The sequence below is a fragment of the Schistocerca cancellata genome, chromosome 6 (assembly GCF_023864275.1).
Source record: "Schistocerca cancellata isolate TAMUIC-IGC-003103 chromosome 6, iqSchCanc2.1, whole genome shotgun sequence".
NCBI classification, from domain to species: domain Eukaryota; kingdom Metazoa; phylum Arthropoda; class Insecta; order Orthoptera; family Acrididae; genus Schistocerca; species Schistocerca cancellata.
In genome coordinates this window covers 567,879,178-567,902,085 of record NC_064631.1, presented here as the reverse complement: position 1 = coordinate 567,902,085, position 22,908 = coordinate 567,879,178, and the positions used below count along the sequence as shown (strand labels likewise).

Genomic DNA, 22,908 nt, shown 5'->3' with positions numbered 1-22,908 from the left:
ACTGTCACATAGATTCCCACGTGGAGAACATAGTAACAGGCATTCCTGGCACTGAATAACAACTGAAAGTGTTGAAAACAAGTAAGTTGCCAGATCTGGATGGAATCCAAGTTCAGTTTAACAGACAGTACATTACATCAATGGCCTCTTACTTAGTTTTCCTTTATTTTGCATCTCTCACCCAGTGCAAAATCCCATACACCTGGAAAAAAGTGCATGAAGGGACAGATCCACAAAATTACAGACCAGTAATCTTAACATTGGTTTGCTGCAGAATTGTAGTACACATTCTAAGTTCAAATATAATAAATTTCCTTGAGACAGAGAACCTTCTGCTCACAGATCATCATGGATTTAGAAAGCATTGCTTATGTGAAACTCAGCTTGCCCTTCTCTCACAAGACATCCTGCCAGCCGTGGATGAAGGGCAACAGCCAGATTCCATACTTTAGATTTCTGGAAAATGTTTGACTTGGTGCCCCATTGCAGACAGTTAACAAGGGTTTGAGATTATGGATTAGGTCCCAAGATATGTGAGTGATTAAAACACTTCGTAAGTAATAATACCACATATATTGTTCACAAAAGTGAGTGTTCATTGGAAACAAGGATATTGTCTGGTGTGTCCCAGAGAAGTGTGACAGGATCAATCTTATTCTCTGTGTACACAAATGATATGATGGATAAAATGAGCAGCAGTCTGTGGTTGTTTTCTGATGATGCTGTGGTGTACAGCAGGGGTGACAACACATCAGTTGCTGTTCACTGGTAGACTGCTTATTTGGTAGATCACATGAATACTGAGAGTTCAAAAGAAAAATCATTGAACAAAAATGATATGTTTTTCATAGTGTTGAATATGTGTGCTCGTTAAACTCAATATAAAATTTGAAATTTTCCCGGCGAATCAACTGTTCAAAAAGATTTTGGGCTTGCAGCAAGTTGTTGTAAACTTCATTGCACAATATTTTGTCTGGACAACTGCCAGCCATCTTCAGGTGAGCTGAACAAGGACTGATGAAGACATTCTCCACTCCGTCTTATATAGTGCGCTGATAGTACTGCTGTGCATGCATTGCAGTTGTGGAGACAGAATGGCCACACCACCCAGCGACAGCGCCCTCACTGGTGGAACTGCAGCTATACTCAGCTGCTGTCAGTATTGTGACTGGCCGCAGCTATCAAAGTTTTCTGGTGTCTTCGTCTTGAGCAAATTTCGGAGGTGATGGGATTCCATGTGTTATTCAATTGGTAACCACTGTCATGGTTCATTAGATTTCCCGCATTGCATATTTCAACGGATTCTTTGTTAATGGAGTCCCAAAAAGTTGTTGCTGTGGCCATAATCTAAGTTTTGTCGTACTCCATTGAATGTCCATTAGAAATACAATGTTTCACAACTGCAGACTTACTGGGTTGCAGTAGGCGAGTGCAACATTGATGTTCGTACAATGCTCTTCCACACAGTATTTTTACCAAACAGCATGTCAATGTGGTATTTTTACAAAATACCGTGTCAATGTGGTATGGCCTATATAGGACAGACAACATGTACAGTGGAAGAGTGTTGTACAGAACATCTACGTTGCACTCGCCTACTGCAACCCAGTAAGTCTGCAGTTGTGGAACATTGTATTTCTAATGGACATTCAATGCAGTATGACAAAACTTTGATTTTGGCCACAGCAACAACTTTTTGGGATTCCATTATCAAAGAATCCATTGAAATACGCATTGCGGGAAATCTAATGAACCGTGACAGTGGTTACCAATTGAATAATACATGAAATCCTGTCATCTCCAAAATTTGCTCAAGACAAAGATGCCAGAAAACTTTGATAGCTGCGGCCAGTGACAATACTGACGGCAGCTGAGTATTGTAGTTCCACCAGCGTGTGCGCTGTCTCTGGGCGATGTGGCCCTTCTGTCTCCGCGACTGCAATGCTTGCGCGGCAGTACTATCTGCACACTATATAAGACAGAGCGGAGAACATCTTTGTCAGTCCTCATTTGGCTCACCTGAAGATTCCTGGCAGTTGTTCAGCCAAAATATCGTGCAGTGAAGTTTACGACGACCAGCTGCAAGCCTGAAATCTTTTTGAACCGTTACACTGAACTTCTAAACACATTTGTCACATTATTTCAATCAACTGCCACCTGCACACTACTTGTTGCTGCATTATTTCATTTATCTTCACACATTAATAGTTTGGTATGTGTCAGGAGAATTTAGTGAGTTTGATGTTGTTATGATGCACTACCAACTTCTCTGGTGTAATGTGCATAGGATGGATGCAGGCAGAATGCTGTAGATAGTTTGTGTGAGCTGTCAGCATTGAGTACACATACATGTTGACAGACTTTGCAAGAACATCATTACAGTTTGCCATGCCAAAGTTGAATGTTATCTCAAAATTTGTGTTTGGCCATCAGGGCCATTTTATAAATAAGATCTTCAAATGAGATCTTTCATCAAGAAAATTATATGTAGTGCAATGACTTCATGCATCAGTATCTTAATTAGTAAAGTATTGAAGAAAGGTAAAATTTATCATTTTCATTCTGAATGGGAACATAAATTTTTCATAACAGAAAGAAATGGCACATGCATTTTTTTATTACTACAGGCTATTATTACACCTATGAAAAAGACAAACATTGAGAGATACTTTCATGCCAAGTTTCCTCTATACTTTGAAATGAGAGAAAAAAAATCAATAAAGTTAAAAATAAGTTAAGTTTTTAGCAACATTTGTTCACAAAACCAGTAGAGAAAAGTGTTGCTGTTACACTTCCTTCTGATTGTGTTTTGAATGTATTGGTGAAGAGGAGGAATCCCTTTGGAGATGGTGAATTCATAAATGAAGCATTTTGAGAGATAAATGATGAGTTGTTTCAGAATTTCATAAACAGCCCATAAATAGTGTCTGCCTTTGAATCTTTGCAACTTTCATTGAGAATGATGACAAGAAGAGTTGAAACAATGTCTAATAATGTTTTTTCTCAATTGGAAACAGGCTTGGATGAGTGTCATTATTTTTCAATGTAATTAGGTGAGCCCAGTGATGTAACTGACTCTGTACTGGTGCCACTTTTTGTAAGGATGATTTTTAAAAAAAGCGGTTTTATCAAAGAAGAACTTCTGAAAGTAATGTCTTTGACAGGGCATACAAGAGGGGAAGATATATTTTTTGCTGTGATGCAACTTTCCTATCTAAATAATACTTGTCCACAAACCTGTAATATTACCAGAGATGGAGCTCCACCTTAAGAGGTTCAAAAATGGTTTTCTTACTCAGTGCCAAGGAGATGAAAGTTTTCCATAGTTTTTCGTGTATCACAGCATTTTACACCAGCAGTGTGTGTGTGAAAAGTTTTTAAATTTGAAGGTAACTATGAAAACTGTTGTGAAGATAGTCAACAAAATTGGGTCTCACTTTCTTAAAAAGAAGACTTTTTAAATGGTCAGAAACACTCGGAAGTTAAACAAAAGGTCAATAAAAAAAGTGATGGCCTTAACTATATGATTAACTTAACCAGGGGTTTAGTGGGAAGGCAGTGTGCAGTGATTTATCTTGAGTAATGTAGTGGATGAGGAAACAAATCCCTAAAGCATGTTTACAGTTATTAACACTGAGTCTGGCTCTTGGAAAATGTACACAGAAAGAGTTATATGAAGTTAATGCATAAATGGATGAAAAACTGCTATAATTTTAAATGAGAATTATTTTCTAGGATATAGATCTTCCAGATTACTATGTTTTCAAGAGCTGTACAGTTTCATGAAGCAAATAAGCATGTATGTACATTGCCAGAAAACAATTAGTACACCCTTTTAGAGGTTTCCAATTCACTCAAGATTTATTGTTGCAATAGTGCATGTGGAGTACATGAAATGATTACATTTACAGATCAGTAGCGCAGGCGTTTCTGAGGTACCATGTACTGACCCATGCTGGAAGACTCATATCAGTATGTGGCCTAGCCTCCACGGGTGACAATGCACATACTGACTCTGGCATCCAGTTAAGGGAGAACACTGTCCTGGAATACAGTATTCCATGTCTGCTAGACCTGTTCATGTAGTCCTGTAAGAGTTGTTGATTGACGAGTCACACAAGTCACTTCTCATTCCCTCATGTTCCACATATGATCTATTGGAGACAAGACTGGAGATCGTGCTGGCCAGGGAAGTTGCTGCACAATTTGCAGAACACATTGAGTTTTACAGGCAGTTTGTGGGTGAATATTATCCTGTTGGAACAACACATCACCGTCATGTTGCAAGTATGACAGAAGAGTGGGTCTAGCAATATTCTACATTTAATGAGTGCTGGTTAGCATGCCCTCCAGAAACATCAAAGGTGAACAAGAGTTGTAGCTTATTGCACCCCAGGCCATAATGTCTGGGGTGGGGCCACTGTATCGTGGATGAATGCCCCCTATGAGACAGCACTCACCAGGTCTACTGCGTGGTTATAATTAAACTTCCCCTATTTAACATGTTTAACACAGAAACTAATTAGCATGCAAATACCAAACTTGGTAGCATTAATGTCCAGAGTATGGGGTGCATGATTTCCATGTGTCACAGCACCTCTATGGCCAGTAGATGCCATGATCAGTCATCGTGATTCATAGTCTCACACACCTGACCAGTCACAGTGCATTTGTTGACATGCTGACATGAGCTTGGGTATTACTGGTGAAGCTCTATTATCAAAACCACAATTATGCTGCAGCTGCACTTGGAGAATATCAATGGCTCAAAGAATTATGGAAGGGCTTTCTTTCTCCACCTGCTGTGAATAGCATGATGAAAAGGTTCTAATCAACTGGAGAAATGGGCATCGCTCCAGGAATAGGCCGATGACTAGTTGCATCATAGGTAGTTAATTAAATCAGTGTTTCTATGGCAGACAATACTGCACATAATCGCCAATTGTCAGGCAGTGTGTGTGCTGTGTCACAACAGTTGAACATCCAGTATCCAGTGGTCCACTGTATGGAAGGTGCTTTAAACCATTCACAAACGGTATCTGTACAAAGATCCATATCATACAGCAGCTTGCATCACAGTACGCTCTCCACTTTCTCACAAGGACTGAAGTTGATGAGGGCTGGCACTGGAACATCCTATGGACAGACAAAGCTCATTTTTCTCTGATGGGTGCAGTGAACACACAGAATTGCTGACTGTGGGGATCTTCACATCCAGTCACTGTGAATGAAGTTCCTCTGTATGGTGAACGTGTCACCTTATGATGTGGCTTCATAGATATGTACATCATTGGGCCATTCTTTTTTGAACAGGTTGGCACTCAAGAACCAAAGATATGCAGTGTAACTGGCTAGCATTACTGTGACATGCTTTGCCAGCATGTCATACCCACCCTAAAGGGGAGAGACACATTGAACTCAACAGTTTTCATGCAAGATGGGGCCCCACAGCGCATTGCTCATGGAGTCCACCTACCTCTTAGAAACACACTTGGAAACAATTGAATTATCAGTGGATCATTTCCAAATGTTTGGCTGGCATGATCACCTGATGTCATTCCCTGTGATTTCTGGTTGTGTGGCTATCTTTTGGGCAGGGTTTACCAGGGGAACATTCACACATGTGCTCATCTGAAGCACAGCATATCAAAAGAGGTTGCCTGCATACCTATGAACATGCTTTGTTCTGCTGTGCATAATGCAATCCTGCACTTTCAGGCTCCTCTGGACTCTTCTGGCGCCATATTGAGCCCATTTTGTAGCAGTAATGGTACCGGTATGTAATAGTATGATGTACCATAGCAGTACATTAAAAGTGTTTCAATTAAATTGATTCTGCATCATTTCTCTTCCCCATGTCCTTGGCATTAATGCTACCAAGTCTGGTATTCATATGGTAATTAGTTTCCACATTGTAACATGTTAAATAGGGAAAGTTGATCATATATGCAGACAGCCATCACTTGAGTGCACGCAGTATCTGCTTTCATTGTTGAAGACCATGGTGCACCATTCCATCTTCCAAGTGATTCTGTGATGGCAACAGATGAGCTGTTCACATATTGTATAGAAAATGTTTCCAGATGATAAGTCAATGTTTTCAAAGAGGACTTTTATCTGTGCTGTCTGTCACACTTTAAATGTCTATTTTTAAAAGTTTTACTGCAAAATCAGATTTGCAAAACTTAAATTAAATTTTTAACAAAAATATTAGTTGTTTAGAACAAAAAAGTTGGCAGTTTTATTGCAAATGAAATGAATAGGGTAAAGAGTCAATTCTTAATGGCAAAAATGGTGAAACTGAAATTTGTCAATTACACTGCCATCTACGATGAATGGAGAAAGGTGTTTCAAGTAAAGCCTAGGTATTTTTTGGTGTTGAATCTGAATCTGCTATAAAATTGTGTGTGTGAGTGTGGTGGGGGGGGGGGGGTGGGGGGGTGTAAGCCAATTGGGGAGGGAAGGGATAGGGGTGATTGGCCAGTTTTAGCACTGACAGATGGTATCTTATTTGAAAATATTAACTTTTCATCTGGAACATTTTTTCGTAAAATGCACATTTTTTTTTGAAATATTCGGTCATTCCAGTTTAAACAAACACATTGTATATTGTAAGTAGGAAATATAAATAAAAAATTACTTGTTTTGGATGCTACAGGATCACACACATAATCATTATTTGTGAAATCATTACTCCAAAAGTAAATCCTTAATGATCTGTCTGAAAATTATACTGAGGATATGTTGATAATGTGTCATGACATAAAATGAAAAGACCAATACCCATTGAAATAGCTCCTGCACTTTCAATGTATCAAGGAATATGACAGAATAAATCCATCTCTCAATTGTTTTTTTAGAGAATGTTGGTGTAGATTATGCTTACTGTTGACTGAACAGCTTTTTTGAAGGACTTTCTATCATCTTTTTTTGTAGATAACAGGCACATCACAATGTGGGAATGAAACTATGTGGCAGCTTAAAATGTACTTGAAAGTTGAAATATGCAGGACAATGCAATGTTTGTGGGCAAAACATCTAAATTGCACACTGTTTCACCATGAAATACCTGCAGTATGTGTTCCAAATTCAATGTCGCATCCAGCAGAAGTGATATGGTGCCAAAAATTTGATTAAAGCCGCACAGACGTGGATAGTATTGATAGGGAAGGAGGGCTGTCACCATTGTCCACAGATGACAGTATCCATGTAATCTTTTGGGCAAGCTGAAAGAACATCTAGGATCTGGGGGTGGGGGGGGGGGAGAGGGGGGGGGGGAAGGATGTGGGAGGGGCATGGGGAGAGTTTTTCCAGTGACAAGGACATTGACGTAGAGGTTCTTGAATGACTCTGTCACCAATGAGCGAACTTCTATCATTGAACAGTTGGTAGAAACGTCTGATCGTTGTGTACAGAGATATGGTAACTATGCTGAAAAATAGTGTCATGTATCTGCATAACTTTCAAGTGCAGTGAAGGATTCCATTGAAGTTACTTTGTGTAACTTACTTTTTGAAGTTGAGTCATATCTGTGAGGAAACATTTTTGTTTCTGTGAGTAAGATTCATTATAGTGAATTTCCATTGTCATTTAATAATACTGACATTAACTTTTTTCATAGCACTGTTACAGTATTGTGGCATAAATATGAAAAATACTTATGATTACCATCTTTCTTTATTGACAGTGAATGGAAGACCTGTTATATTGTTTCTCTTTCCCATACTACTATGTTTGGAAACAGCATTGCATATAAAATGGAAACCAGGGGCTATCACCAGTTTATTGAAATTAATTGCTTTACTCTCTTTGTGCCCACTTGCTTCTCAATTAGAATAATGAAGAATTTTTATTTTATGTTATATTTTAAACAATTTTTTTTTTGCAGGGAAATGACCGAGAGGAGCTCAACGCAGTGGATGAAGTTCTCCTTAAAGACAGAAAGACTCCTCTACTTCTGGGGTGTGTGAAGTCAAACATTGGACACACTGAAGCATCTTCATCACTTTGTTCAATCGTAAAACTTGTTATAGCAATGAAAACAAAATGTATTCCTCCAAATCTCCATTACAATAAGCCCATATCTGGTGTTCCTGCTCTTACAAATGGCAAATTACAGGTGAGTTTCTCTGTTCTTAATACCATTATGGAATCCCTGTCAGATGCTATATGAATTTGCAGCTGAGTTTGCCTCCCTTATAACTGCAACATACTGCTGATCACCTGAACAGAAACCTGGCTCAGTGACTGAAAGAAGTCACAGGTGACACCCATCTGTAAAAACAGGTAACAGTACCATCCATAATTGAATTCTGTTGTATAGTCTTAAAATATATTCTCAGCTCAAACATAATGAGACATATGGTTACAATATCTGTGTTTATCATTGTCGTCACAGTAAAGTATCCTTCACACATGTCTGGATGCCTGAGACAACAGATACTGTCACTGATGATTACAGACACTGTATAAGCATGGACATTGTAACTATCAACAATGTCTCCATGCTTCAATGGGATGAAATGTTAATGTAATATTTGGCTCCCTGTGCACGAATCAAATTACGTGCGAGTATAAGAGTTGTGACTACATGACATATGCAAGTTTGGATTGGTCCTGGAAGTGTGCTCAGATAGCCAAAGTGCTTAAGGCAACCTCTTATGGTAAGTAGGAAATCCGGGTTCAACCCACAGTCCAGCAAAACAGTTGACATTGTGAATTGTGGTTTATTTGTCTCATAAATTACATAAACTGAATCATTTGATTCAGGTACAGGAGACACATCAAATTGTAAAATAAACAGGAAAATTTCACTGTAAACAAAAAACAGCTGATGTTAACAAACAATATCATAATGATAATATAATTTTGTTATATGTACATAAAATAAAATCTAACACTTAATTACCCATTGCTCAAATTATCATTTCATCCCATGTGTATTCTTCTATCGAATAGCGAATAGTAGCATTTGTCCCACAGTATCTGCTGTAGCCTCTTTTTTTTCTTTTTTTATTTATTTTTTTATTTATTTTTTTTTAAAGCTTCAAATTAAATATGTTTTTGGCCATTAACTTGTTGAATATTGTCATCCCCATATACTGCAGAATCCGTGTATATAATTTCAACTGGTGTGTGGGTTTATTTTTATTTTTTGTTTTGTATATATGGTTAAAATGATTCTCCTCACTTAATTTTTGTCTGCTGTGTAGGACGATTGTAATTTCATAACTGTATATGGAGGGAATAATTAGGGTTTGTAGTTTCTGAAATAATGGGTGGAAAGACTCTGCTATGCGGTACACATATATTGGACAATTTTCTTTTGCAGTTTCCATATTCGAGATACACTACTTGAACTTCCAAAAAATTACCCATATCTAACAAAAGATTCAAAATAACTATGATAAGCTTTTTTGTTTACTTAAGTCAGTGGAATTTGCTCTTATTTGCATTACTAATGCAAAACTGGTTAGTTTATTTGATAGGAAGTCAATATGTCTATTCTTGTTGACACTTAGTCCCAGGAATTTGACCACGTCAACTTCTTTCATAGGTTGATTGTTATGTTGTATTTTAAATTCCACACATTCTGAATATTTGGTTTTGAAATGTACTGTAAGGGGTTTTTCAATGTTCAGATTTAACCCATTTAACTGGAACCAGTTTTCTAAAGTATCCAGTGTGCTTATCATGGAACTCGGAATTTTTTCTGCGTCATCCTCTTGTATTAAAACAGAAATATCATCTGCAGACAGAACTAATGGGGAATTTATGTGTATGGGTAAGTTATTTATATAGAATAGGAACAGAGTTGGCCCCAAAATGGAGCCATGAGGCACACCTTGTGATAATGTACTCCACTTAGAATAATTATTCACTGCATTGAAGTGATACAGGTAGTTACCCTTTGTTTTCTGTTATTTAAGTATGATGTTAGCTAATTTAGAGCATTGTTCATAATCCCGTATTTGTCAGCTTTGTAGACAAGCAAGTCATGTTTCACGGAGTCAAATGCTTTTGTGAGATCACAGAAGATACCTGCAACTTTATTTCTCTGATCCAATGATTTGCCTACCTTTTTGTAAAAGTTGTTCACAGCATCCAGAGTGTTTTTCCTGGTTGAAATCCAAATTGGTTGTTTATAATAATACCACTTTTTACAATAAAGTTTCTGATCTGGTTTGCAGATACTGTCTGTAACACTTTTGACAGGATTGGAAAAATAGAAATAGGCTGACAGTTTTCCATTTCTTCTCTTGACACTTTCTTGAACAGAGGTCTGACTTTGGCATACTTCAAAACATCTTGAAAGTATCTCTGTTCAAAAGATTGGTAGAATATTTTAGTAAGAGGAGGTGCTATTATGCCACACACTATTTTAATCACTTTAATATAACATTTTCCACATCCTCTATTGTGACATTTTTAAAATCCATAAGATACTCAGCTTCTTGGTGGATTCCAAAGTGATTTACTTTACTCTGGTACTCTGCTACATCAACATTGGACCTTGCCACATTTGTGAAGAATTCAGTCAAACACTTTGATATTTGAGCTGGGTTTACAATAAAGCTATCATCTACTTTAAGCCTAGATATTTCATTACTGCTAACTCTAATACCCAACTCTGATTTGACAACAGACTACACTGCTTTTGTTTTGCTTTTATATTGTACAATAACTTCTTGTTTGCCATTTGTTTGGTTCCCTTCACAACTTCTTTAAATGTAGCTTTATAATGAGGAACATACTCAATAAAACATCTGTTTCTATAATATTTCAGTTCACTGTGGAGTTTCCTCTTCCTGGGACAAGAAATTTTTATACCCTGGGTTATCCATTTAAGTTTATTAGTCGTTTTGTTGCATTTGGTTCCACATGCAAAAGTTTCATTAAATATTTCAAGAAACTACTTAACAAATTGTTGAAGTTACTATTACTCGAAATACAGCTGTTGTAAGGCCATTAAACTTCTCCCAACTTATTTATAAATGTAATTTAATTTTTTTCATTGAAGTTCCTTTTCATACAGTTTTTGTCACATGAAATTTCTTTTTTAATTTTTGGTAGTTTAATGAACAATGCAGAGTGGCCAGAGATTCCTTAATCTATGCAAAATTTATAAACATCTTCAAATACATGATTTGTTCGGATATTATCAATACAGGTGGCTGACTGTGCATTTACTCTAGTGGGTTGCAAGTTTATTTTGAAGCCAAAGTTCTTTTTAAGTCAGTGAATTTGGACATGTCATTGCTTTCAACTATGACTGAAGTCAGCAGCTATTACTATCATGCAGACAGACAGCTTGTTGCTTGTCATGCCCACATAGAAAGCAGCACATTAGTTGCCATTTAGCTTGTAGATCACATGACTGGTTTCACAGGTATCCATGCCACAGGTGATGTTTGCAACTGGACTGGAGTAGGCGGTGGTGGGAGGACGTATGGGATAGGTCTTACATCCAGGTCTATTACAGGAATATGAGTCGTGAAGTGAGGGGTTGGGAGCAGGGGTTGTGAAGGCATGGACAGGTATATTGTGTAGGTATGGATGAGTATAGTGTAGGTTCAGTGGACAGTAGAATATGACTGTCGGAGGGGTGGGAAGGATAGGGGGCAGGACATTTCTCATTTCATGGCATGACAAGAGGTAGTTGAAACCCCAGCAGAGAATGTAATTCAGTTGCTCCAGTCCTGGGTAGTACTGAGTTATGAGGGAAATGCACCCCTGTGGCCAGATGGTGAGACTTTGGGAGTTGGTGGAAGACTGGAAAGACAAGGCACGGGAGATTTGTTTTTGAGAGTAGGTTCCAGGTAACAGGCTGAAGGTTATGGTATAAGAGAGCAGAAATTCTCTCAATGGGGGCCCAGTAACCAGCAACAGTGGGGCATCCTGGGTGTTTGGTTTCATGGCCTTTAGGAAGCAAGTAGAAGGTAGTAGTGCAGGTTGTGGTAGGGGTGAGCAGAGAGATGGTCTCTGGGGAGAGTTTCTGGGATGGGCCCAAGGGTTTGAGGAGAGACTGGAGATCCTGCTGGATTTCTGGAATGGGGTCCCTGTGGCAAGGTTTGTAAGTGAAAGTATCTGACAGTTGGCTGAGTCCTTCTGCCAAGTAATCCTTGTGGTTCAAAACAACAGTGGTGGAGCCTTCGTCCACAGTTAGGATTATAAGGTGAGGATCATATTTTAGATGGTGGACAGCGGTTCTTTCTGCAGATGTAAGGTTAGTTTGCATGTTGAGGGATTTGGGGAACAGTGGTGAAGCAAGGTTTGAGGTCAAGAAATTCTGGAAAGTTAACAGGGGGTGATTTGTGGACATTGGGGGGTGGATCATGGTTGGATGGAGGAGTGAACTGAGTCAGGCAGGGTTCAACGCTGGTCTTTGATTGAGTCTGATTGTGGTGGGGACAGTGGTGAAAAAGTGTTTCCATTGAAGGGACCTCTGTATACTCTCCTGACTGCAGCTAGCTGGCCTACCTTTTCTCCACGTCATCCCTGTAGACTCCCCAGGAGCACTTGACTGTCCCCCAGCCCTACCCTGGTTTGTCCCCCCTCCCTGCCCAAGCTTGCTCCTTACCCCCACCCAGTTGCCACTCCCATAGCACACTGCTGCTGCTGCTGCTGCTCACAGTGTGGCTTCAGGTGCCAGAAACTGCAGTCATGTGGGTCTGAGTTACATTTGTATGATTGTGTGTGTGTCTGTAGTCTGTTTTTGACAAAGGCCTTGTTGGCCGAAAGCTTATTGTGCCTTCTTGTTGTACCTGTCTGTGACTCAGCATCTCTGTTATGTAGTGGGTAGCAACTTTCCTTTTCATAATATTCTGTCCTGGATATTCCATTTGATTTTTGCCTGGTGGCTTTTCTTCAATCCTAAACAGTGCTGTTTTCCTTTGTTGATATTTTTTAATGCATTACTATACTTGATGCCTGTCCTTCTTTCTCTTCTTTCCTTTGATTCTCTTGTTGCCTTACAAACTGCATCGCATAATGTACTTATGAGACACACTGTATCAATCATGTTGGTTGCACACAACAGACCGCTACAAGACCACGCTGATTGTTGGTGCAGTGTCACATATTACTCCCCCCAATATTATTAAGCCTGTACCTTGAAATTGATCACTCTCCCAATTTTTTGCATGTTATTTCCGGAACCTTTCGGGTGCCAGATGATCTTGTATCTCATGCTATAAACCCTTCCCCACCTCCCACATTTTCTCCATTCTGTCCGTTTCCATCCACTCATTTCACCTTATCCATTCATATCTGCCACCCCCTTCTTCACACTTATGCACCCACAGACCTGCTCCCACAGTAAAATATTTTTAAAATTATTTATATTGTTTCTTTGATCTCATTGTGACGTCTTGCGAATGTTAGTGAGTTTTCAACTTTTGCTATTATCGACTCCCTCAGATTTCATCTTGTTTACCCCTTTCTCATCCGCTTCTCCCTTCTCATGATTTTTTCCCACGTATTTGGGTGTATTTTTGTGAACTTTTTCGGACGTAATTCTTCTTTATTTACGTAATTTTTCACATTTTTTCCAACACCATGGATCCTTGCTCCTTCCATCTGTGTCAGTACTGAAACATTTCCTTTTCCCTAGCCAGAACCCAGTCCCACATACTGTTCCTGCATTGCTGCTTTTCTCATGGACCCCCCCCCCCCAAATGACCTTACCGTCAAATTACCCATCTCCAGTGGCTGCCACACCTTCTTCCACAATGACCTCCATTTGTTGAGATTCCGCCAGTCCTTAGCCCTCACCAACATAGTCCTGCAAAATTGTATCAACCAAGCCCAAACATCATTGCAATAACTTCTCTCCATCCACAAAATTTTGCTGCTATGCAATCCCAAATTCTTGGAATCCATAATATACATTGAAACTCTTGCTGTCCAGGAACCAGAGCAACATGCACGACAGCACATCAAAAAACTCTCCACCCTGATCACTTCTCACTTTGGCTTTGGAGCTCCACTGTCCACCATTACCACAACAACCTCCAAACCTCCCCCACATCCCCTCACAGCTGAAAAACCCTGTCTCGTAGACCTACCTACATTTACCCCACCCTCCAAAACTCCCTCCCACCACCATACAGAATCTAAACAGACCTGAAACACAGTCCTGAACCTTTCCTCCAGAAGCAACCCAACAGAAAAATCAGTCCTTTCCAAAGGCATCACTTTGTGCCTCACTCCGCCGGCCGCGGTGGTCTAGCGGTTCTAGGCGCGCAGTCTGGAACCGTGCGACTGCTACGGTCGCAGGTTCGAATCCTGCCTCGGGCATGGATGTGTGTGATGTCCTTAGGTTAGTTAGGTTTAAGTAGTTCTAAGTTCTAGGGGACTGATGACCACAGTAGTTAAGTCCCATAGTGCTCAGAGCCATTTGAACCATTTTTGTGCCTCACTCCAAAATTCTATTATGCAGGACTTACTAAAAACCTTCTCTCCTTCTCTCAGTCCATAAAGTGGAGACACTTTTTCACCACCTTGCCTAACAATCAGACTCAACCAGAGACAAATGTTGAACCCTGCCTGACTCAGTTCACTCCTCCATCCAACCATGATCCACCCTCCCAACGTCCCCAAATCACCCCCTGTTAACTTTCCAGAATTTCTTAATGTCCAACCTTGCTTCACCACCATTCCCCAAATCCTTCAACAAGCAAACTAACCTTACATCTGCAGAAAGAATCGCAGTCCACCATCTAAAATCTGATCCCAACCTTATAATCCTACCTATGGACAAAGGCTCCACCACTGTTGTTTTGCACCACTAGGATTTTCTGGTGGAAGGACTCTTGCAGCTGTCAGATACATCCACCTACAAAATTTGCCACAGTGATCCCATTCCAGAAATCCAACAGGATCTCCAGTCTCTTCTCAAATCCTTGGGCCCATCCCAGAAACTCTCCCCGGAGTTCATCTTTCTGCTCATCCCTGCCACAACCTGCACTCCTACCTTCTACACGCTTTCTAAAGTCCATAAACCCCAACACCCCAGGATGCCCTTTGTGGCTGGTTACTGTGCCCCCTCTGAGATAATCTCTGCTCTTGTAGACCAACATCTTCAACCTATTACCCAGAACCTACTCTCCTATGTAAAAGATACCAACCATTTCTTCCACCAACTCTCCACTGTTCCTGTCCCTTTATCACACGGTGTCCTGCTCATCACTGTTGATGGCACCTGCATATACACAAACATCCCTAACACCTATGACCTTACCACTATTGAACACTACCTTTCGCAACACTTGACAGATTCTAAACCAACAACATCCTTCCTAGTGCCATGACCAAATATATCCTCATCCACAATTACTTCTCCTTTGAAGGCATTACCTACAAACAAATTCATGGTATGTCTATGGGCACCTGCATGGCACCACATTCTGCCAACCAGTTCATGAGCCATCTAGAGAAATCCTTCCTAAACACACAGAATCCTAAACCCCTCACCTGGTTCAGATTCATTGATGACATCTTTGTGATCAGGATCGAGATACCGAGATTCTCAATGAGGCCTTCACAGACTGTAATTATTCTCTTAACCTTGTACCAAAGTCTTCCACCATCTCCCAATGTCTTCCCATCTGGCCTCAGGGGAGCATTCCTCTCTTAACTCAGTACCACCAAGGACTGGAGCAACTGAATTACATTCTACGCCAAAGTTTTGACCACCTATTGTCATGCCCTGAAATGAGAAATGTCCTGCCCACTATCCTTCCAACCTCTCCCACAGCCATATTCCACCATCCACTGAACTTGCCCAGTATGCTCGTCCATCTGTACACAAGCCCTGCTCCCAACTCCTTACCTCATGGCTCATATCCCTGTAATAGACCTAGATGCAACACCTGTCCCATACATCCTCCCACCACCATCTACTCCAGTGCGGTCACAAACATCACCTGTCCCATCCAAGTCAGCGTTACCTATGAAACCAGTCACATGATCTACAAGCTAAGCTGCAACCACTGTTCTGCATTTATGCGGTATGGCAAGCAACAAGCTGTCTGCATGAATGGCCACTGACAAACCATGGCCAAGAAACAAGTGGACCACCCTGTTGCTGAGCACACTGCCCAACAGACATCCTTCATTCCAGTGCCTTTTGCATAGCCAGTGCCGTATGGATCCTTCTCACGAGCTTTTCTACATAGCGCAGGTGGGAACTCACCCTGAAATATATCTTATGTTCACGTAACCCTCCTGGCCTCAACGTTCTTTATTCAGTGCCCTCTTCCATCCAGCCCCTTCCCTGTTCCCATTCCAGCACTACACATGCCTCATTCCACCAATGCACCCAATCTTTTTACTTCTCTCCTTTCCCACAACCCCCCTCCCCTCCCCCGCCTCTCACCTGTTCTCCCCCTCACACTCCAACTGCACCTAACGGCCCTATCTTCTCTCTACGTTGTCCTTGCATGCTCTCCAGCAGCACTTCACTGTCCTCCACCCATTCCCTACTATCCCTTCTCTCCCCACCCCAGGCTCCTCCCTACCCTCACCCAGTTGCCACACCCATAAGGCAATGCTGCTGCTGCTTGCAGTGCGGCTTCAGCTGCCAGAGACTGCAGTCATGTGTGTGTAAGTTGTGTTTGCAAGAGTGTGTGTGTTTGTGTGTGTGTGTGTGTGTATGTGTGTGTGTGTGTTGTTTATTTTTGACACAGACCTTGTTGGCCAAAAGCTTATTTTTTGACAATCTTTTTGTTGTGCCTATCTGTGTTCAGCATCGCCCCTATATGGTGAGTAGCAACTTTCCGTTTCATAATATTGGTATATTACATTGTATTTGATTCCATTTAATTCTCTAATTGGTCAATTCCCTCATACAATGCTAGTATCTTCACCAATGGTACTTCTTGCCAATTTGAGTTTTTGCTGTCACGCGTGATAATTCTTCCTTCCTTGTGTGCTTGGGAGCATGAATTCTTTGCTCACCAGAGAACCTATCAGTATTTTGCGATTACTAAATTTATATGCAGATTGGATATACATTGTAAACTCTTCCCCCTACTCTCTGCCTACCTCCTCTACCCCCTCTCTTTGTCCTTCTCCTCCATCATCAATGCTTCACAATTACTAAATTTGTTTGGGAATTGCATGTACATCCTAAACTCCTTCCACCTCTCTCTGCCCATCTCCTCCACTCCTTTTCTTAGTCCATTTATTCCTTCTCCCCTTCATTTCTCTGTGTTTTGACTTGTCCCCCCCCCCCATCTGTTCATGTCCTCCTTTCTCCTTCTATGCCCTCTCTGTCCATCACCTGAGGCACAAGAGATACATTCAGCTGTTGTATCTGTGACGATAGTAGCTTCAGTAAGAGAATTTCATATAGTTTTAATATGTGAATCAGTAGGATTACAAAGTTGTGAACAACTCAAATTCCATTGTAATATTCTAATCATAAGCTGATAAGCCATACACATTTCATATTTTCTGTAAAACCAATGAGAAAAGAAAATGCAGTATATCACTGTGTATACAAGTAAGAAACAATTAAAAAATATATATATATGCAATGTCCCTCTGAATGTTTAATAGTGAATCATGTCAAAATTTGAATTAAATTGGTCAAAATATTTTTGAGATTATTGGTAACAATGTTCCCAGTTTATATATTACATATATATTTACATATTATATACAAAAATATACAGGCTGTATCCATCCAAATGTTCATTAGAGTTGTTGTTATTGTTGTTGTTGTGGTCTTCAGTCCTGAGACTGGTTTGATGCAGCTCTCTATGCTACTCTATCCTGTGCAAGCTTCTTCATCTCCCAGTACCTACTGCAGCCTACATCCTCCTGAATCTGTTTAGCGTATTCATCTCTTGGTCTCCCTCTACGATTTTTACCCTCCACGCTGCCCTCCAGTACTAAATTGGTGAACCCTTGATGCCTCAGAACATGTCCTACCAATCGATCCCTTCTTCTAGTCATGTTGTGGCACAAACTCCTCTTCTCCCCAATTCTATTCAATACCTCCTCATTAGTTATGTGATCTACCCATCTAATCTTCAGCATTCTTCTGTAGCACCACATTTCGAAAACTTCTATTCTCTTCTTGTCCAAACTATTTATCGTCCATGTTTCACTTCCAGACATGGCTACACTCCATACTAATACTTCTTCAGAAACACTTTCCTTACCATTGCCAGTCTACATTTTATATCCTCTCTACTTTGACCATCATCAGTTATTTTGCTCCCCAAATAGCAAAACTCCTTTACTACTTTAAGTGTCTCATTTCCTAATCTAATTCCCTCAGCATCACCTGACTTAATTCGACTACATTCCATTATCCTTGTTTTGCTTTTGTTGATGTTCATCTTATACCCTCCTTTCAAGACACTGTACATTCCGTTCAACTGCTCTTCCAAGTCCTATGCTGTCTCTGACAGAATTACAATGTCATCGGCGAACCTCAAAGTTTTTATTTCTTCTCCATGGATTTTAATACTTACTCCGAACTTTTCTTTTGTTTCCTTTACTGCTTGCTCAATATACAGATTGAATAGCATCGGGGATAGGCTACAACCCTGTCTCACTCCCTTCCCAACCACTGCTTCCCTTTCATGTCCCTCGACTCTTATATCTGCCATCTGGTTTCTGTACAAATTGTAAATAGCCTTTCGCTCCCTGTATTTTACCCCTGCCACCTTCAGAATTTGAAACAGAATATTCCAGTCAACATTGTCAAAGGCTTTCACTAAGTCTACAAATGCTATAAATGTAGGTTTGCCTTTCCTTAACCTATCTTCTAAAATAATTCACAGGGTCAGTATTGCCTCACGTGTTCCAATATTTCTATGGAATCCAAACTGATCTTCCCTGAGGTCAACTTCTACCAGTTTTTCCATTCATCTAAAGAATACACATTATTAGTTTGCAGCCATGGCTTATTAAACTGACAGTTCGGTAATTTTCACACCTGTCAACACCTGCTTTCTTTGGGATTGGAGTTATTATATTCTTTTATTAAAAAAGGTTTCAGGTATAAAGAGCATATTCCACTAGAAGCGGTGATGCTACTAAGGGCTCTACTTATGCGGAACACCTTGTGCAAACGGCTCATTCGCCGAGCCCTCCAGTTAATATCGAGTTACTTCATGCCAAGGTTAAGATCTTTAAGCATCTGCAACATGATAAAGACAATATCCTTAACGACCAACTCCTACTAAGAAACAGAATTTTTTTTGAACGTTTTGCGCCTTTAATTTGTTTTTCATACATGTAAATCTGATGATCTGGGGATTTTCACATGCATGCGCTGATTGACAAGTGCAGTTGGTGAAGCTGTTCATCTTTTTTCTTTTTTCCTCATTTCCTTTTGCGATGAAGGTGATTTTAGCCCATTGAACACCTCAGATTACGTCCCCTCCGCCGCCACCCCCCCCCCCCCCCCCAAACTTGTACTGCTGTAGTAGGCGTAGGCTTCGTGTCTATCTTGGCCACAATAATGCGTTCACTATGCTGTTTGTAATAGCTTACCCGCATTCCTATTTTTTTATTCATTATTAAATCTACTGCTGCATTACCCCTATTTGATTTTGTATTTATAGCCCTGTATTCACCTGACCAAAAGTCTTGTTCCTCCTGCAACCGAACTTCACTAATTCCCACTACATCTAACTGTAACCTATCCATTTCCCTTTTTAAATTTTCTAAAGTACCTGCCCGATTTAGGGATCTGACATTCCACACTCCGATCCGTAGAACGCCAGTTTTCATTCTCCTGATAACGACGTCCTCTTGAGTAGTCCCCACCCGGAGATCCAAATGGGGGACTATTTTACCTCCGGAATATTTTACCCAAGAGGACGCCATCATCATTTAATCATACAGTAAAGCTGCATGCCCTCGGGACAAATTACGGCTGTAGTTTCCCCTTGCTTTCATTCGTTCGCAGTACCAGCACAGCAAGACCGTTTTGATTAGTGTTACAAGGCCAGGTCAGTCAATCATCGAGACTGCTACCCCTGCAACTACTGAAAAGGCTGCTGCCCCTCTTCAGGAACCACACATTTGTCTGGCCTCTCAACAGATACCCCTCCACCCCTCCATTGTGGTTATACCTACAGTATGGCTATCTGTATCATTGAGGCACGCAAGCCTCCCCACCAACGGCAAGGTCCATGGTTCATGGACTTTCATTAGAGTATCATTTAAAAATTTGAAGAATATGTGTTAAGAACTTGTTGAGTTGTTTGGTACCAACATATTCCCTTTATGTATTACATATACATTTATATGTCTTACCAAATGGGAAAGCACTGGTAGATAGGCACAATAAAAAAACACACAAATACACACATGTGTTTGTGTGTGTTTTTTTGTGTGGTTTTTTATTGTGCCTATCTACCAGCGCTTTCCTGTTTGGTAAGTCAAGGAATCTTTGTTTTTAATAAATTTTCCCATGTGGAATGTTTCTTTCTATTTTACATGTACATTTATATAATATATATATTTAAAATACATAGACCATGTGCATCAAAATGTTCATTTAAGTATCATTTAAAAATCTGAAGTACATTCATTCAGAATTATTGAAATTTTTTCTAACAATGTTTTCCCTTCACGTGTTACATATGTATTTATATATTATATGTATTAAGGAACATGTTGCCTGTATCCAACCAAATGTTTATTAGAATATCGTGTGGAAATCTGAAGTAAATCTGTCATGAACTTTTTGAGCTCTACATTAATAATGTTTCACTTTTGTATGTCACATATATAATTTAAAAATCTGAAGTGAATCAGTCAAGAACATGTTGAGATCTTGAATCAAATATTAGAGTTCCCATTTTAGAAAAATCACTTTAACCTCCAAATCACCTTGAAAATCATCTCAAGATCACAGACATTGGGGATCCAGCTATTTGGGCTCATATGGAGGTGTACAGACTGTCTGTTTTCCTTTGCACTATTTGCGAGTGGAACAGGGCGGGGGGGGGGGGGGGGGGGGAGTAGTGGTACAGGGTACCCTCTGCTGTGCACCATAAGATTTCTTGTGGAGTATTTACAAAGTGACTGTAAATAAAGTTAAACTTTCAAATTGCTGTAGAAAGATCACCGCTTGTCAGAATGATGTCAAATTGCAGCAGAATATTATCAGAGAAGGGGGAAAACATATGGCAGGAGAGAAATAAACAGTTACAAAATGAAACAATAGATAGCACTGTAAGCATTATAATTTTATAGTGGTCAACTACAAATGTCAAATGAATCATACAACAATGCCTAAGGTGTATGTCTGACATTAAACAAACTGTACTATTCAGTGTGGATGGGCGTATAGGTGTGATACATTTAGTTACATAAGCCTATCCACCCAACCAGCTCATATCACACTGGATGGGAAAAATTGGTTTTTAATTGTCCTGAGGCCAGAACCCCCATAAAAAGCATCACCCACATCAGTTTTGAATTGTTGTGAGGCCAAAAACCGCATAAAAAGCATCAATCATATAGGTTTTTAATTGTCCTGAGGCCAAAAACCACATAAAAAACATCAATCACATTAGTTTTTAACTGTCCTGACGTCAAAAACCGCTAAAAAGCAGCACTCAGAATCAAATCAGATTATTAATTTCTGTATGACTGGCACAAAACATGTTCAATTGCTGTCCACCATTTTCTACAACGAGTTGAAATCAAGAAACAGCATGTTCCACAACTAATCGAAGCGTTTCTGAGGTCACCTTTAGAATGTGTTGCGTGATGTGTGTCTTAAATGCAGCTAAGTTTGCTATCAGAACACTGAACACAACATCTTTCAGACAACCCCACAGCCAGAAGTCTCACGAATTGAGATCAGGTGATCGGGATGGCCAGACTGTAGGAAAACGGCAGCTGATAATTCTTCTAGCATTTCCAAAATGGCGCTTCAGCAGCTGCTTAGCTGGATTTTCAATGTGCGGAGGTGCGCCATCTTGCATAAAAATGATCCCATCCACATACTGTTGGAGAGCTGGAATGATGAGGTTGTGCAAAAGACATTCATAGTGCTTACCAGTGATGGTACAGGTAACAGGACCGAAAGCACCTGTCTCTTCAAAAACATAGGGCCCTATGATAAATGATGCCATAAACCTGCACCACACAGTGACCTTTTCAAGATAAAGTGGTACTCGTTAATTTGTGTGTGGAATTTCCACTGCCCATATTTGACAATTCTGTGTATTGATACATTCTGTCAGATGAAAGTGGGCTTCGTCCATTCACAAAACCTCCCACGGCCAATCATTGTCTACTTTGATGCAAGCAAGAAATCATAAAGCAAATGTCTCTCTACCTGGGAGGTCAACAGGAAGCAACTTGTGCACATTTGTAATTTTGAATGGATAACAAAGAAGGAAATTTTATATGATTTTACATCCCGTGCTCACGAGTACATCCAATGTTCGGGCAATTCTCTGTGCACTACATGTTTACACACCACCACTTGTCTCCTCCTGGATTGCTTGGCCACCGCTTCCACTGATGTCGAATCAATTTGTTTCCATCCTCTACCAGGTTGCACACCAAAAGAACAGGCCTTTTTGAATTTCCAAATCATTTTCTCCAGAGCCACAGCAGTCATCAGACCAATGCCTCTTTTCAAACCCTTCAGTGTCTGGAACTTTTGCGGAGTACTGTGTGCACAGTCATCATTCTTGTAATACAGCTTTACAAGCAGAGCACGATCCTGCATTGAGACAGTCATGGCAAATGTTGCAGATGCGAAAGGAGGAAAAGCCATGTACCCAGCATGTTTATACCAACTTCGATGGGTCGTGTGCATGACAGGTGTTTTCATTTATGTATAATGCCACATACAGCACCATCTATTGATCAATTTTCACACTATTTTTTTTCTTCTGCCATACCTTTTCCCCCCTCTCT

The 22,908-nt window shown here is 40.2% G+C and overlaps 1 protein-coding gene across 1 annotated transcript in view; it reads left to right on the top strand.

The window, feature by feature from the left end:
• The window catches only part of LOC126191105 (fatty acid synthase-like), a 394,390-nt gene that overhangs the window by 71,255 nt on the left and 300,227 nt on the right, over nt 1-22,908 (top strand). Inside the window, exon 7 of the mRNA XM_049931844.1 lies at nt 7,889-8,119. Within this exon, the coding sequence (XP_049787801.1) occupies nt 7,889-8,119 (231 nt within the window). The remainder of the gene's footprint in view (nt 1-7,888; nt 8,120-22,908) is intronic.